The 18,995-nt window shown below is 38.1% G+C and overlaps 1 protein-coding gene across 1 annotated transcript in view; it reads left to right on the forward strand.

The window, feature by feature from the left end:
• Positions 1 to 18,995, forward strand: part of SLC6A2 (solute carrier family 6 member 2) — a 79,175-nt gene that overhangs the window by 30,175 nt on the left and 30,005 nt on the right. Inside the window, exons 4-7 of the mRNA XM_069793691.1 lie at positions 10,275 to 10,413; positions 11,231 to 11,365; positions 15,823 to 15,926; positions 18,507 to 18,631. Coding sequence (XP_069649792.1) covers positions 10,275 to 10,413; positions 11,231 to 11,365; positions 15,823 to 15,926; positions 18,507 to 18,631 — 503 coding nt within the window. The remainder of the gene's footprint in view (positions 1 to 10,274; positions 10,414 to 11,230; positions 11,366 to 15,822; positions 15,927 to 18,506; positions 18,632 to 18,995) is intronic.

Below are 18,995 nucleotides of genomic sequence, written 5' to 3' on the forward strand. Positions count from 1 at the left end.
TTAGAGTAGGTTATTTCCTAAAACCATGCAGCTGCCAGAGCTGACTGTCTCTATCTCCACCAGCACAGGAATAAACTGTAGGAAGAGGTGGGAGTACTGTGATGTGATAGTTCATCTAATACTCCAAGAAAGGCACCTCTAAGTTCAACAGAAATATGCTGATTCTCACCACTTACATCAAGTGAGAGAAGGGGAAACTTGCTAAGAATCTAGGCCAAATCTTTCAGCTGTCCAGTATCTGGCAGGGAGGGAAAGCAGGGAGAAACCTCTAAGCCTCAAACTTGGAAGAAATCAGTTCAAATTGCAATTTCCATGCCAAGGCAGTGACAGGCAGACTTTGACAAACATTATTTGGCTTTTATTTTCAAGCCTTAAGAGTTGGGCAATAATTCAGGTTGAAGTGGTTCTACACTTAGGCTTTCTAGAGTGTTTCATTCTACTAAGTCTGGTTTCAGTCATTCAGGCTTAATTCAGGTCAAGGTGCCACTGACATCAATGGGACAGTTGCTTACAACTGGAAGGAATAGGACCTCTACAATGCTTCATTAGAGATGGTTAAAATCAATTATAAAGTATTTGTACACTGCAAACTTAGCAAACAAGCACTCCAAAATCTGATAACAACTGGTGCCCTTCTGCTAGTAATAGTCATAAGAGAAATGCAGTTAGGAATAAAATGTAAATTCCACATTTCTTTGGAGACACACATTACTTCAATTACTTCCCTCTTCAGCGGTTTGGAATTAAACACACAAAATGCAAAGGACCTTCTATCCTTTCAACATATATTAATATAATTCATTGTAAACATTTTTTTGGAAGAACACAAATGCATCACTACAAAAAAAGTTCCCCTATCTACTCCATATCACTCCTATTTAAATACTTTATCTGAATACAGGTATACTTTATATTTGTTCTCTCCATTCTTGTGTCTGGGAAAAGTTTGTTACCATCTTGCTTTCATTTGCTGACAGTTAAGAAATACCAGTTTGGAGGAACAAAAGCACTATTCTTCTCATGAGGTACTGTGCCTGTAAAAAATCATGAGCTGTTATGGGAACAAATCCTGGCAATTTTTTAAACAAAACAGTGAAATTGTCAACAAATTTATTGAGCTACAGCTATTTTCCTCTGATAGTACTTTTTCTCAGGGCTGTAATCCATTCTTTCTGTGTAAGAAATAAAACACATTTTTACAGGAAATTTTTGTGCCAGATTCAGTAAAGAAAACTCACAGAATTCACAAGTCTGCCCAGCTGTGAGTAATTGCAAAAAGCTACCTAAGAACAAGAAATAAAGACAAAGTTCAGTCACGGCAGTCTACATCTATCATATTTATGAACATAAATTTATGAGGAGTGTGTGAACCAAGACTATTCTGAAAAAAACCTCACTCTACACAGCAAAGTTTACTTTTATAGACCGATAGGCTTGTTCTTTGGGGTACAAGTCTTCACCAGAAATACCACCACAGACCAAAATGTCCTCATAGTACAGTATCGTGTCAAATGGAGTGATCAACACTATGTGCTTCAAAGGAAGATGCAGGAACCTATCCCCATAAAACAACTCTGAAGCAACCTCTCCCAAAAGAGAGAAAACACCACTTCAATTGAGCATAAGCAATTCTGCCTATAAATGCTTATAAAAACTGAATCAGACAAGAACTAATGAGAGTGGATAGCCCTATATTCTGCTAATCATATCTGGTAAGAAAAGACTCTAAGCTCATGCTAAACATGATCGGCAGTTCTCAATGATACCACTCTCCTGGAAAACAAACCTCCACTGAATACATCTGAAGCTTCTTTAGGAGGTTTCTTCATGCAACATCCGTACCCTGTGAACTAATTAGAGAGTTTGTACACAATGAAAAATTAAGAACCTCTCTAGACATCTAGACTTACTCATCTTTTGCATCTTAATTGTAAGGAAAGTTGTCAGGTGTTTCTGACAGGTTTGAAGTTGGGTAGCAGTCATCTGTTTACCTTCATAGAAATCACACAAAGACTATCAATAATTCTAGCTAGGTTCTGTACCTTCACCCCTAGAAAATCCCCAGAATGTAACTGAGCTCCTCCTCTGATTTCAGTGGGCTTAGAATTAGGTACATTATTAAATACTTTATGTGAGAAATTTATGGCAATAAGCAAGCTGTTTGAGATATCAATTCTATATTAACTGCACAGGCACATTTAGGAAGTTTGGGTGCATTGTTTACACATCCATAGTCTGAGACTAACATATTTGCATCCCTATACATTGTATATTTACTTTTTGAACACATTGTTTATTTACTTTTTGATTGTGTTGACTTTTTTGGACTCAACTAAGTAATTCAATCTTTCTCTTTTTGACTCAGTGCACAGAAATTTCTGCTACAATTATTTATGTGCATAAAATAAAAAAAGCTATTCCACAAATATTTACATGTGCAGCTTTGACATTTACTTTTCACATATGTTCACATCTTCGCATTTGTTGACCATTTACCTACACAAAGAGAAAAGAAATCAAATGCAAGTACAGTGGAAGTCAATCCACGTAAGTGTGTACACATGTTCTTAGGCTTTGGACAGCTTTATGGAAATGATTCCTAAACCACAACACGCCCTTGTGTAGCAAGTCCAGAAAACTGGAATAATGACCACTTTGCCAACTTAAATTTGTGGGGGTGGGGGGCATATGAGATATTGCAAATGTCAGGAGCTGCACATTATGCTGCATGCAACTGGCTTGCTTTGTGCTAACTTGTAGGACGAATTCTAACTGCTACCTTTACATACAGAGTCCTATGTAGTTTGGTGGTGGTACCAAGCTCTGAGCAATAATTACCGCAGCTGAGGTCAGTGCTGCAGCAGGTCCCCTATATTACCTTGCATTTGAAATCCTGGCAAGCAGAAGCAGAGCCTTTCTCTGTGGAACATCTCCACCTGCTTATATTGCTCAAGACAAAGCCAATAATGGTGTCACACACAACTAAACACCCATTTATTTGTATCCACCTGTTTCCTGTCAAATGTTCTCTACAACACACTGCTGACATGATACCACCACTAGTGTTTTATGTGTTGCTTCCTATAGGCAGAGTGTTTTGCCCATCCTAAGCTATCACATCTAAGCATTAATCCATGAAAAGGTTACAAACTTAACCTCACTGTGTAAAGGACCCAGCATTACAACAAATGTCAAACCACAAAGTGAGCATTCATTTGTTGAAACGTCCTCAATTTGTGGTGCATGAGCCTATTCCTATGGTTGATTTTCTTCAACTTTGTGTCTTTCTGTGTGGCTCTTCTGAAATCAGTAAAGCTTCATGAAAGGTCAACAGCTGCTTTGGAGAGGCTGGGGCTCTTCTTTCACCACCTCCCTGTCTAGGGCAGTGCATGGCCCATTGAGAATGCTGACTGAAGCAACATTTAACTTGCTGACTAAGGACTGGGGCAGTTGGGAGCACATGTGCTCTAACTGCTTCGCCATGTATCCTCAAACAATAAACTTTTTTCAGAAGTTCAGTATTCGTTAGAGCTGCAGAGGGCTGAAATTCAAGCGTTTCCTATCTGCAGATCTCAATATAATGGGTTTAAAAGCAGATTTTGAAAATCTCTTTTTTTCAGAGTGCTGTGCAGACCTCAGTGTGTTGAAGTGTGGCACAAATAGCAGGGGAGGTCAGAATTATCGAGTTAATGGGAGAATTAAGCTGGGTGAAAACTTCAGTGAGTTGAGAAAAACATTCTCAGTGCATGAAGAGTTTAGTCCTAGTGGCCACATATAATTTCAGGATTATCGTGATTCAAAAAGAAATACCATTTCATTCAGTACAAATAATAATTCATTATATGCCAGCCAAGGTGCCACTGGTAAATTATCTTTCTGTAAGTGATTCCCAAAATCTAGCTTGAAGTCCATTACACAGCTCCATTGTCCAACACAAGAGGGAGCTGAAATATCTCGAGAAACAGAAAAACCCAGGCAACAAAGGTGTTGGCAAAAGACAATGCAGTATCCAACAGAGCTGGAGTGAGTACATCCAGCTGAACCCAAGCTGCCTGGCTGCTGCAGAGCCCCTGGCATGCCTCTGACGCGTGCCCAGTGCTCCAGGGTGGGGGAGAGGTATGTAAGTGCACATGTAGCACTGCACATCGGATGGCTCAGCACCACTCTCCTATGTTCTTGGCTGTACAAGAGCACTCTCCCGGAGCCAGGCTATCCTGCATTACAGTGATGCCTTACGCAGAGCTCTTTACAAAGCACCCAGACGCACCCAAGCAGCTCAGACAGCAGCTGTAGATATGGCAGAGCTGAGTCTGAGCCAGGCTAACCCTGTTGCATTTCGCTGACTTCATGTGGAGAGACACTGCTATCTCTGCACTGCACCCCTAGCCCCAGAATTACAGTGAGGAGACACTGGTGTTCAGTCTGCATGGAGCCGGCTCAGGTCTGCAGGGTTTGTACCACATGGTCTGCCCCACACAGCTGTGGATATACACCTTGTGGACACAAACTGCCATGGAAACAACACAGCTGAATTTAAGCAGTGCTGCACCTGAAGTAAAAATACCTGGAGCCTGGCAAACTGTGCAAGAAGAACTCTATCCCCACCTGCTTAATGTGGATAGCTAGCCTTCCACAGAAAAAGAACCAACCATATTTTATGCTCTGATGGAAACTGGCAGCAATGACAACTGAACTATGGTTGCCCAAATATGTAACACAAGAAATGCATATAGGAGACCCTTCTAATTGAGCACAATTATCATGCTTCAAATTGCCTTCTAAATTGACTATACAATTTAATTTCTATAGATTGCACACTGTATACACTGACAGTTCTTTTAGCAACTTGAATCTAAAACTTGCATTAAGTTCTAAATCATAAAAAAACCCGTCTTACTACCAGAATAGGGAATAGAGCTCAGGACACCAGGACTATATCTATTTATATCTTAGCCAATTTGTGATAGTTACTCTATGCACACCATTTGGGTTTGATCCCATAAAAGTGACTACTAACTTTTAGAACTATTAAGTTTTTAGAATTACTTAATATGTTAACTAACAAATACATTTGTTAGTTAACACACTAATTTGCTGACAAGTTGATGACATTTTTGCAATCTGAACAAATCTGATACAACACATCTGAAAATCATTTAAAGGAATGACACCCTTCTATTGATTGCATCAAATTTTGGCAAATAACTTTTGCCTTTAATAAAAAGAGAAAGAATGAGCCTATAGAGCTGTGTAATCATATCTGGATTGAAACATAAAATTATAATTGATTTGGGATTGGAAAAATGAGGCCTACTCTAAGACCTTTAACTTGATCTGTTTGTACAAAACCTTCTAAATTTCCAAAATACAATCATGTAAATCTGTCTAGGGATGAAGAATACAAAAGGCTCCTTAGAAAGTCCTTAGAAAGAACCAGTCTGACAAAAAAGTCTAGGAGAATTCTATACCTAAAACTCTTACCTCCCGTTTTCTGGATATGGATTAAATGTTTTGGAGTGAAGAAGATATAGAGCAATTTTCAGATCATGACCCTTGGCATTTCTTTTTCCATTGGTTTGATTCCCTGTTTATACTCAAATACTCACCACTTCCATAAAGAGTATATTCTGAATGGCTCAGAGTGGAGACAAAGCAAAGGTTCATAATAATCCTTATTTTATAGATGGGAACACTAAGACACAGAGATGAACTTATTGGTTCCAACTTTACCTGTTATTAGAACTACAACTGGATCCTTCATTTATTGAGTCCCACTGAGCAGCTGCCCCCTTGCCTCCTCAATAATTTGTCTTTAGTAGGGTTCATGTATGACTACTAAACAGCTAGGCTTCCTGTTGGCTTTCCGTGACCTGACACCAAATTAAAGAGGACCCAAGTGCTGCACAAAGACAAACCAGAAGATAGTGGTACTAGCAAATGAATCACTGTTTGCTGAGTTCAACGGAGATGAACTGTTTCCTTTTAGCCGAACACAGTGTGGAAGTAAGGCAAGAATTGGTTCCAGAGTTATAGGGTGACTACGGGAATCTTCCCAGCAGAGAGCACAGGGAAGGAGAGAATGAGAAGAAATCTCACAAAGAGAGAAACCAGAATCTCTGAATGCAGCTTCAGTCTGAAACCCCTTCACATTCCTGCTCCTCTTGCAGACAGGCAGAAAGACTCTTGGGACCCATATTTACAGTGGTGTACAGTCTCAAAGTTATTGCAAATGTAGTTTACACTCCCTCACATGGAAAGCAGTCTTAGCATAAATCAGGTTCCTTTGCACAAATCCCTGATTAAAAAAAGTTAATTTCTTATCTCTAGTGCATGTTCTTTGATTCTTGGTGCTGTACTAACTAAATACTGCTAAAGCTCTGACAAGAATATCAGAAAACTTAAACTATTAGCTCCTCTTGTATACTTTGCTGAGCATAATAGGTCCCTGCTCTACTTTGTCAGCTCCATCTGTTAATGTTTATTCTCAATCTTCCCCCATAACATTTTCTTATCCTTTTTGCATGTATTTCTCATCTACTTTCATTCTTTTCTCAATAACAACAATCTGCAAGCAAAATACTAATTCTAGTTGCCTCACTACCCCTGATTTTTCCTTTCTCTTTGACTCAGAGTTCTAAATTATGAGAGTTTATTCTGTTAGCAGAATTGGACAAATATCTCTGTACTTAGGAAACAAGAATCACTTTCAGAAGCTTTTAATTAAGACATTCTCAGTAGCTTTGGACATAATTTAAAGAAGTTGACAGACAACAGAGGCTGATACTAGTTGGTGCTGTACCTCCTCTGGTTCCTTGGCTTAGGGATTTAAGACAGATCAGTTTATGCCACTTTGTCTGACTTGCATATGTCTTTATAGCATTGGGAAGTGGGACAATCCTGCAGCTAGTGAAAGCAACCTCAATTCAGGAATGGACATTGGCCACGTTGCATCATTCTGCTGTAATATCAAAAGGCTGAAAATTCAGGTGTTTTGATCTCAGAGCTTCCTGAATGGGGAATCTTGCAGTATAAAGGAAGTGACCAAGTATAATCTAAAGGAGCCAGTCAGGGATTTACCACTCAACCTGCCTTAACACAGACAGGCTAAAAACAGCCTCAGCTGTTCATGAAGTAAGTATTACTTGATGTGAAATAATTGTGGCATAATTGAGCTAACTGGATTTTCTACAGCATCACTGATGTATACTAACTTGGATGAACATGATGAATGCAAAGTTCTTTTCAAATTTGCCCTTCTCCAAAAAATGACTGTTTTTCAAAGAACATTACAGAGCTATATCCTTCAAACCAAGAAGGTTTAGTCTACCTAATACTTTGGCCACTGCTTCTCTCCTCCATCTCTTCACATGTCAGCACATCTCAACCTAAATTGCAGTCTAGCACTAGATCTTCTATACTTTATGGTGCCACCTGAACAGAAATGTAGCTTCTAGTAGGTAAACATTCATGAACTACTTCCCAGCAACCCTCAAAAAGGGCACCTATCAGAAAGCTTCTATGACTTCTCTTCAGAGGTCACAAAGAAAAACAAAAAAAGAAAAAAGGAAAAGGAAACAAAACCTGCTAGAATTACAGCTCAGAAACAGCAGCTGTCTCTGAAGATTTCCTTGCTTAGCTGCCCAGTTACACAGCTGTTTTGACGGGTTACAGAAGTATTTTTCTCTTCCTGTTGTATGATCCCTTACCCTGATTAAGGGAGCAGAACTCTTGGAATGGAGATTCTCCTGAAAATCCTGGGAATCTTGCATTTGAAATGGCAGTTCTGGCAAGTGTTCCAAACAGTAAGACACATTGCTAGCTGCTTCTTGGAAAGCAAACACACAAGGAAGCAGGCTTCTTTGCAAATCTAGAAAAATATTTGGGCAAGAAGAATAAAAAGTTAAATGGGCAACAAAGAATGCAAGTTCAGATTCAGTTTTTCTGAGTAGACATCTACATATCATAATCCAAAGGACTTTCTTTACAATATCCAGCTATGACAGTGATAGCAGTGTAACTGCGATAGCACAGATTGCCAAAACCCTCCCAAGATCCTGGACAAATGTTCTCATCAGAAACCTGTGAAACTTTTCCTGGCTATACTTATCACTGCCCAAGCTGATAAGTTTAGAATGGAATCAGGCATTCCTGCCCAGGATTCACTTATACCTGTGGATCCTCTGGCAAATTATGCTTTATTAGCAGAAATACAAGTAGCTTTCATTGACGCTCAAAGCAAAAGTTGAATGAGACCTACCTATTTACCTTTAAAGATAATGGGTTTTTAGATGAGATATCAAGAAGTCTGCCTCTATATTTTACTTTTTCCATAGGTAACAGCTGTATTATTATATAGTTACATTGTTGTATAATAGGAATTAAACTCACCTCATACTTTCTAAATAGGAACATTCTTGAATATATGCCAGAAACACATGGTCACTACCCTTTTAATGCCTTGCTTGTTATTAGCCTTACAATAATCCCAGGTTGGATAAAAGATACTTGTAGAAAGCATCCTCCTAAATCAGCTGCTTGATTTAGGAGGATGCTTTCTACAAGTATCTTTTATCCAACCTGGGATTAATCATAGAAACAGTTCAAAAATACAGCATTTCTTATTAAATCTGAGAAACTAGAGAAGCAGAACTATTACAATTCTTAGCTGACCATATCTTGATGCTTTAGGGATCAAAAGGGAATTGTGTGCAACTCTTTCATATTACTAGATAGATCGTTCTAATGGGCCTTAATTTTCCCAGCATGTTTCTACAGTTTAAGTAACACAGATATATTTTTCAGTTTTCCCCATTTAAGTTGACACAGGTTTGCCCTATCTTGGAACTTACTCAACTATGTCACTCATCTCTGACCTGGTAAGACAAGTGCTTAAGTTAATTCTGAAGCACCATCTATCTAGTAAGAGATTGTACGGGCACAGCCAATGGGGCTGGAATTAGACTCCTCAGGCTTTAGTCTCTACATGTCTGCAGTCATGCAGGGCAAATCACTCAGTACTTCAGTTTCTCTAAAATGCAGTTATCTTCATAAAACATGTCAGGGTCTTCCAGTGAAAAGGGCTTTTTTGATTTGATTTGTTTGTACTATTATGGTGCTAAGAGAAGCCAACAGAGATCAACTTTCTATTTCACCCAAGCAGTGCACTGCAAATAAAAGGTGATAGAGAAAGGGAAGGAGACAAGGAAGGTCGTGACCATTTTACCTGGATGGGGACTGAAACACTAAGAAATTGAATCCCTGAGCCAGCATTCTGTAGATTCGTATCAGAACCAGGAGTTAGCTCTGTAATTCACCTCTAGTGCAGGGTTCCAGCCGCAATGCCATTCCTCTTTGCAAATGCAGCTTTCAGTAAAGGAAAATATTTCTGCATTTTTTAGATTTGTAAAAGCAGCAAGAGACACTTCAATAGCACAGAACTGAGTTAAAGGGACGGAGATCCACTATAACATCTCTCCCATATCCCTGTGCCTGTTGCACACAATGTGTTTTGACAGCTCTACTTGTAGATATCACCAGTCATGAGGACAAACACTCTTTCCTACACTTCAGTCCATTTCACTGTGTAGATCTCAAAAGAATTAGCCTGCTCTAGTAAGCAACAGAATTTCCTCTGCTATCACTCTACTGTCTCAGTGGACAACAGAGAGCACTATGTCCAGTTTAAATTTACCAACTGTTGCTTTTCCTATCCAACCACTTTTTTGCAGCCTCACAATAGCCTATTCAAAAAGAAATTGAGAGTAACTGGAGCTGCTCAAGTTACAGAAAGCCAGCTGTTTGCTTATCTAGAATCACAAAATAATTTAGGTTGGAAGAGGTCTCTGAAGGCCATCTAATACAACTCCTTACCCAAAAGCAAGGCTAACTTCAAAAGTAAATCAGTCTGCTCAAGGCCTTTACTGGCTAAGTTTTAAAATTTCCAAGGACAGAGATTCTGCATCCTCTCTGGGAACCTGTTCAGTGTTCAAGCAAGAATCAATGAATGACACTTCCAAAATCCCCAAACATTTCCAGTGAAGGAGAGAGTGCTATCATTATGGCACTATGGTGCTAAACAGACATAGACCACAAAGGCATTGAAGGAAGAAGCACAATACATGGCTTCACAAAACAGATTTCACTAACTGCTAGTGATGTCAGTAGGGCAACTACTACCGCAGGGCAGCATCCATTTCTGCTGCCCACAGGATGAGATATGTAAAACCCTTTTTCCCTCAGTGACTTCGCTTTGTTTCTGTGTATCTGGTATGTAGGCGAGGAGTTCTGCACCTGCACGAAAGCCGTGGAATCCATGACCTTGGCTTGCCTCGCTGGCAACTTTCCCTCTGCCTCTTGGTCGTGGTAATCATTCTTTTCTTTAGTCTGTGGAAAGGCGTGAAGACTTCAGGAAAGGTAGAGCTAATATTGTCCTTCTATCTCAACTATGTTCTCTGTCTCCTTTAAGAAGTCTCCTAATTTTAGAAACAAGAGACTAAATCACTGCTTCTGAGGGATCCTCAGGGACCAAACCATGTGAGAGGCCTTCATATATGTACAGTGGAAATACACAATCCCGATTCAGCCTTTATTTTATTTACAAGTTTTGCTTGTGTAATGTTGCAACTGGAAATTTTATTAGCATATTATTTTCAATTCAGCATTAGTGGTCTCATCCAGAAAATATTTTGAAAGACTTTAAATTGTCTTAAATGTGCCTCCTATTCTTAGCGAAATGTACTAATGTTTCAATGGTTTAAGATGCTTTGGTTTTATTATATAAAATGCCATGACAAGAGAAATATCTGGCAAAAGTAATTTGAAATTACTCTTTGACATCCCTCAGAAAACACCTGAATGGAAATTCTAGGGTTGGCTACATCTTAAGAGTTTTTTGTACATTTTCATGAATGTATCACCTAACAGGAGGCAATGACTGCACTTGTTACATAAATGAATATATAGCTGAAGAGCTAATCAGCAGTCTAACACACACAGGTAATATATAAGCACTCCAAGTCTTCTGTTTGTCAAAACTGTCTCCTACTGGTACCTGTAAACATGCACACGTAAAGACTTATGATACATAACAGCATTTTCCCCAAGACGTCCTATAAACAGCTTCTCCATTGAATTGAATGGACAAAACCAAGAAAGTGCCAGCTGTATTTTTCACACGTTCTTAAATCTTCTGTAACAGTTGATTAACCTTTGGGATCTCTGTTGTCTGCAGGTTGTTTGGATAACAGCCACTTTGCCTTATGTTGTATTATTTGTCTTGTTAATACATGGAATAACCCTGCCAGGTGCATACAATGGAATAAATGCATACCTTCACATAGATTTCAGAAGATTAAAGGAAGCCACGGTAAGTACACTCTTCTGCTCTCATTCCCTTGTTATTATTAAACCTGTTTCCCCTGTTACTAAAACTGAAAATATTAGAGGTAATTTCTGAAATTATATAGCCACACTTCTGCTTTTGCATAAGCAGTAGTCCACTGTCCCTGATAGTCTAACTTTCCAACACTCTCCATAACAGGACTATCTCAGCCTGAACCCAAGCTGTTCTGATCACAAAAAAACTGTGCAAGGGCAGTTTTCAGGTGTGGCAGTCCCTTAAAGTTCATGCTTTGTCTGTGTACCCTGTAAACTGCAGTATGCTTTATACATGAAAATTGAGTCATGCAAAAATTTAGTTCTCAAAAGGCTAAGAATTTCCCCAAGAAGAAAATTTTTCTTTGTGATTTTGATTAATTACTAGGTTAAATATTAACCTAGTAAACAAAAATGCTGGCCTATGAAAACCTTGCTAAACCTGCTAATTCAGGACTAACTCACCTAATCAAATAATGGTCCTTCATAAAAATGAGATTTTCAATAGTATGGTGTTCTTATCTTACTATCAAAAGTAATGTACATTTCACTGTATCATTTAACAACATTGCAAGACATTGTCATTAAATATATCCAAACCAACTCAATTTGTGGAGTACCTTAGAACTAAGAATTATTTCATCCCTTGTAAAGCAAGATCTGTGAGTATAGTCACTAACTCATGAAATTACCAGCATTTCAGACCTATGAAGAACAATGATCTGGTGACTACAGAGAGATCTTACCACTGTGCTGTTCTAAAAGTATCACAAATCATTTATAAAACACCAGTATCTCTGTGGATGGGTCACAAGGCCATTCAAATAGTTACAAAACTGAAAAGTGAGGACAACTAGAAGGAAATTAACTGTCTTGAAAATTTGCAGCTTTCAGAGATGTCTGCAGTCTATACATAGTTGCATTGTACATTTCCTATATCTTGTTTTTTCCTGAATAATTAAAAAGACCTTGAGTGTGAGAATACAGACCTATTTTATATACTCTTAGCAAAACAATCCTTCATTGGTTTTGTAATACTAAATTTGGAAACGGGCATTTCTTCAACAACAGAAGTTATCACCAGAACCCAGACCCCTTCTCACTCTATTTGTAATAGTCAAACCAAACTTCAAATATGGGACTTCCATCCACCTTTGTCAACAAGGCAGTAGCCACCTCAGTAGTTCACATTTATGCATACACATAAATACAAAGATGCAAGGATTAACAAAGGAGGTGCTTAAATTTTTCTTATACATTTTAAGTGCTGTTTGGCAAAAACCTTAACAAGTTCAACTAGCTGTCTATGGAGCTGTGCCAGCTTGCATCAGCTCAGAATCTAGGCGTCCATAATCATATCTGCCTTCTGCTTTTGGAAGGATATTCTGTGCACTGCTGTTTCGTGGCTTAATATTTCTGCAGCTGCTATTTGGATGACCCTAAAGTTATTTGTTTTCCAAGACTAAATTTTTCAGACAACAACAACAAAAAAAGTTGCTCTAGAATAATAAAAGACTAAAGATCAGTTATAAGGAGAAGTTTCACGAACTACTTTGTCAAGTCAGCCTTTCTCCTGCTCAGAGACTGGGGTACCTGCTGCTGCAATAGGCTTGTGTGTTTAGTCTGTCCTCAGGCTCCAAAGAATAGACTCCTGCTTCAGTTCTATGTCAATGCGTCCCTGAATCTTCCTGATTTATGATTTTTTTTCTCCCAAATGATGAACCTAACAAAGAAACATCGTGAGTCACAAACAGTAATGACCTACAGAGGGCTCTGCCTCTGCTGTTCTAAAAGACCTTACAGCATCCTGATCAATGTCAAGGTCTGCCTCATTTTATAGGGCCGCATATTGCACAGCACTGAGCAAGCCCTAAGACACCTCAATTTTCAGGGATATTGAACCCACAAAATGTGTGTCTATAAAAAGGACAGAAAGATATTCACCTGAAGACCTCTTAACTAGACCAATGCCCAGCTACGCTCCTTGGTGAAAGTCCAGGAGCTACAAAGCCACAATACTCATCTCCACTACACAAATGGATACATTAAACATCTGTGTAAAACAGCAGCTACACTTCTGTTCTGCTAAAGGAATCAGCTTTAAATACAGAGTTAAATCAGACATGAGGAAGACACTCACTCTTTCATAGACCTTAACAAGTTTCCTGAAGATTATATAACATCTGGGGGTGCACACAATATTTCCTCTCCACACAGCACAGTGATTCTTTAAATCCACATACACAAGAAAGAATATGCACAGAAGTTATAATGGCATAAACAACTATGAAGAAAGCTAGAAAGATTGATGACTGCCTTCTGTAAAATGTTTCTATTTTTTCGTTTTTAATGCATATAAAAACAATATCCTACCATAAAATATATTAGACTATGCATCAATCAGAAGCCATCCAGCTGAAGTAAACAGAGAACACAAGTGTAAACTGAAGAAGAATCAGCCCCACTGTCTGTTTCACATTCTGCTTTGTTGTAACAAAGGGAATGTTTTGCATTTAATCTTAGTTCTAAAGTAATTTCTGGTTTCTGCTCTGTTTTCCCTTCACCTTGATCTTCTCAATTTGTTTCCTAATCAGCTACTATGAGCCAAGACTCGTACTCAACAGATAGGTAAGCATATACATAACTCCTTTGGTAGGCAGCAGGTGATAACCGCTTATGTGAATCAACAGGACTTAAGCACATTCTTACTATTCAAGCACCCTTGAGCAAGGGGAAGTATAATGAGTACAACTCCACCAGCAAGACACAAAAGAGCTAGAGAGCCACTAAAAACAAGTGCCTTATGGTGGCAGCATGCAGATCTAGTTATAGTTTAAGCAAAATTTATTTTAAAAAATTTCAGGAATTCATTAACAACACAAGTTATGGGAAGTTTTAAAAAAACAAGAAAAATTATAGGAGGCTTTGCATCCCCCCTTCTGCACTCCTATCTACATAAACGCTCTTCAGAGAGTACAACTATTTGATCTCAACCTTTGTGTGGAGATAGAACATTCAGATGTAACTGGGTATATGAAAGGAATGAGCAAGGAATTAATTTTACAGGATTGTTTTGCTATTTAGTAAAAGAAATCCATGATACCTAAAAGCCCTGTATGAACTGCAGTTTGAGAGAAATCATATCTCCCTATCCACCGGTTTGCAATAAACACATCATAGATTGTTCTACATATTAACTTTCAAGTAATTAACTCTCAACAGTTCATAAAGTTAAGTTTCTCTACAAATCTAGAGTTCAATAAATGGTTCTCAGCCTTCAAAAGGCAGTAGTTAAAAGCATCTATCATCTATGTTGAGAAAAAAAATAGACCACTAGCATAAGTGCTTTCATATCATGTTAGGATGGGATAAGGCACTCGCTCTCTTTCCATTGGGCCAAATGTGAAAGCTTAGCATTAAAATCCCAATGCAAATGTTGCTTAGATCTGTTAGAAAGCCGCTGCTGAGTAGATACATTGGATCTGATTTTGTAGAGATGGATGGAGATGAAATCCAGTGCTTTTCATAGTCTTGAGCACTTGGCAGACTTAATCAAAAACTGAAGAACTCATTTTGAGAAATGTTGAGTATTATTCACTCCATTGGCTTCATTACCCTTGTTGAAGATGCTTGTTTAAATATCTCTGCGTAACAACTGAGTAAGTGAAACCCTCATTAACCAGGGTAGGCTATTTTCAGGCTTCTGATTCAGGAGACCAGCACTGTTGCTCCTGACTGCTGTCTGCACATCTTGGTTGGATGTTGGGCTGGAGGGTCACTTTAGAAAATGCTTTAGCATTAAAAACATGTTTTCCCTAGCGGACAATTCTGAGAATGACCAAGCGGCATCTAAACTGAAAATTCATAACTATCAGCAATAACTCCTTCTCCAACTAAGCGGGAAAGGTGACAGATAACCTGCATGGTTCTGTTCACAGCAAGTCAGTCATGCTTCAGCTTCTGAAACAAGAAAGCATCATATAAAGTGTACTAACAGTCCCATAAAGAAAGCTCTCTTATGGGAAAGAAAATGTCCTGTAACTCTTGACCCATTAACTATTTTTAGTTTTCTGGTTGTACATTCCAAAATAAATTGGAACAAGAACTATTGGAAGTGTATTTCTGTCACCGGGAGAAAAATCATGTAAACATTTCAGTACTCAGTAAAAGCTGAGAAGTACAGATCCAACTGGTACACCCCACCATAGTAGCAGTGTGCATGCACTGAGAACTTGCCCGCTGCATTGGCCCTTACTATTTCGGGTTAAGCCATTCCAGATCACAACTGTGCTCCATGTGACATCTCATGGGGGCTGAGAAGCAGTTACACTCCCATAAGCATGAATGCTGATCATTTTTCAAAAGCCAGATGTCTTGTACACTTCTTGCATTTCCCTGATGTATCTTTCAGACTGAACTGACACTGACAATGTTGGTGTCATTATGCAGGTATGGATTGATGCAGCTACTCAGATATTTTACTCCTTAGGAGCCGGGTTTGGTGTTTTAATTGCATTTGCCAGTTACAATAAGTTTGACAACAACTGTTACAGGTAAGACAGCCTATTCTTTCATACTGCTTCAGAATGATACTATTTTACTCTAACTGCAGCTGGAATAAGTATTAAGCTATCTTTTTATCTTTAGTCATTTATTAATGATGGTCAGTCTTGTGTAGACATAGCAACCAACCCAAATCTTGAAACACCGTCTTCCTTACTGAAATTTTAGTAACAGGAACCTGCCAAGATATCTGCTGTACAGCAAACCAGAATGGGATTAGGTTTGGACTTTAAACAGCTGTGTAAACTGTGCTTGTGTTTGCCTTTCAAAAGTACCATTAAGTGCAACAGTGAACACAGGATGAAATCTTATTGGTCCAGGAGCCAAAAGCAGAAGGATTCCAGTTTCCAGAAGTGTTTCTGTGCTTTGGGATTATATTTCTGATATTTTATGTTAAGCTCCAATTTAGGAATGCACTTTAAATCAAGTCAGTTTGTAAGTGTCTTGCTGAATCACCGCCATGGAAATTCAACCAGAACTGCTCTGCACCTTCTGAGAACTTCCAATATTTAGAATTTTTGTTAACATTCCATTTTGGAATGAAAACAAGCATCGCTTTAAATTTTCCCATGAAATATAAATGCAGAAAGTACATGTATTATAAATACATTGTGAACTGAAGGATAGCAAAAAAAAATTTAAAGTAAAAAGGTACAAGAAAATATACAGATTTGAACTCCCTAAACCAGATTGAAAACCAAAATCATGGAATACTTCCACTGACTTCAGAGAGCTTTGTACTTAATCCAGAGAAACTATAGGTTGCCAGCTGATTATCTGCAGTAGGTAGTATTACCAGGTTTGAGAACCCTTCAGTTAGAATGCTAACCACAGCAATCTTCCAAAATAACTTTTATTGTCTTCTGCAAATAATTTTGCATTAATCCCATAGCAGCTCCCTATAGAACCGTTTCTCTTCTGCATTCTAATTTGCTCTGAAATGGAAAAAAATCCACTTGAAACTAAGAAAACACCACAGATTATATGTGAAATCATATTATTTAGTTCTTAGCTTACTATATTTGTCCAATGTTTCTTCAAAAGCTTTGCCTTCCCTGTAAGAGTAATCTATAGTTTCATTAAATACTGTGGTTTTGTTCTAACCATAAAAACAAGCTTCAATTCAGTAGCATTTACAACACTTACAAATATCCTTCTTTTGGTCAAATAACTCCATAATGTGCTGACTTATTTTGTTCAAAAGGCTTTCTTGAAACAGTACAAATTGAAAATAATACTGTTTCCAAATGAAGGCCATAAATCAGCACTATACTGTCCCATCTATGCTTCAATACACCTTCCTTGAGAGGAATAGTGTCAGTAATGTAAGATAGGGTAACAATACTGAAAATCAGGGCCAGAAAATATGAAAATCTGTACTTAAATCATGATCTAGTTTTACATGCAAAATACTGAGAGCTATCTCAGCTCAGTTTATAAGGAGATAAGCATCACATAATCCAGTTATTGACTAAGCAAAAAGAAGCATTATTCACTTGCATAAGAATGTTTTTGAATTGTGGGAAACAAGAAATACTGTTGCCATCTTATCAGTGACAAATAACTAGCAATTTTCTTCTTTAATAAGTGAAAAGAATTTGAGTTTATGGGTCCAATCTGGTCTCTCTTGATCCTGCAGCTTTCCTCCAGGAAAGCACTTTAAGAATTGCAGGACATAAATTCTTCAGTGTTATCAAAATAAAGTGATAAAAGGGAGAGGATAAAGTTTGGTGTATGGCACCTATGTTTTTGGGTAGTGTAACTGATAAAAGGAAATCATATTTACTTTCTGCTTATTAAAGCACTGTTTAGCATTACTGATGTTCATAGAGCCCTGTCCTCTATTCTAAAGGTCATATGCAGCAAAAAAGACACTGTGCAGATTAGGCAGATATCCAAAGATGTATGGTCTACTTATCTTCAAGCTAGGTTTGGTAATAGGGATTATTAATACCCAGGAAAACTCATAATACCATGGCAGATTGATTAGAACCACAGCTTCGTACAATCATTACTATGTGATGCATACTGGATAATATTTAACCTTTAAACCAAATTCACTATTGTAACAGTGTGATAAACAAGAGATGTATCTTTTTCAGAAAAAGCCTCACTAACTTCCTAGATGAAGGGACCTCATTATAGATTAAGGATGGTTATCCAGTGCCATCTAAATGGCAGCACAGTTTGCTAAAAATGCACTCCTGGAGTTAACTGAAAATACTCCTCAATATCTGCTTATATGAATTGATGAACAGTAAGGCTCTTTCACTTCAGGCCACTCTCTTGCTATGTTATGGCTACCAGCTAGGATGATGACATTACTCTTTAGTATCTTAACATTTAACATAGCTTTGTTGGTTTTTTTGAACAGAACTCAGTTTTAAATCAAAATAGTACACAGAAGTAGGTCATTTCCTAGCATAGTATGCTGATATGAGCTTTTGATCATCAGGATAATTGCATAATTAGCATTTTCACAAGAATCTTCCTATCGCTATAAGACAATCCCCATCTAGTTCTTAAAGTGTGGGTTTTTTTCACTGGGCTGTTCTTCTCTCCATCACTAGGGATGCTTTGCTGACTAGCACCATTAACTGTGTCACAAGCTTCATCTCAGGATTTGCAATTTTCTCCATATTGGGCTACATGGCTCATGAACATAAAGTTAAAATTGAGGATGTAGCCACTGAAGGTAGGAAGTTTATTTTGTACTAGTTTTATCCATTTTTGTACACCATTTATTTGCAAATGTGTTTATATTTGTTTCAAACAAGTGTGTGAAAATCTCATGGAAGTGACCGGAATTAACTTACTTGGAACTAAAACTCAGTGTGTAAATGCCTTGCTGAAATGTGAACTCTAAATGGTATTGATTCATCCCACCTCTGTTGAATCGAGGTTCCCGAACATCTTGCCCCTCACAAGTTTACCCTGTGCAACAGTCATTTACCACTGCATAGTATCTTGCAAAAGTATTGCTGTTGACTGCCATATACTGCTGTCTACTGTTTTGGAGGGTTCTGGTAAGCTTAGCTGTAGAGTCCTTTCACTGGTAA

This window comes from Haliaeetus albicilla, chromosome 10 (assembly GCF_947461875.1).
Source record: "Haliaeetus albicilla chromosome 10, bHalAlb1.1, whole genome shotgun sequence".
In the NCBI taxonomy this organism is placed as follows: Eukaryota; Metazoa; Chordata; class Aves; order Accipitriformes; family Accipitridae; genus Haliaeetus; species Haliaeetus albicilla.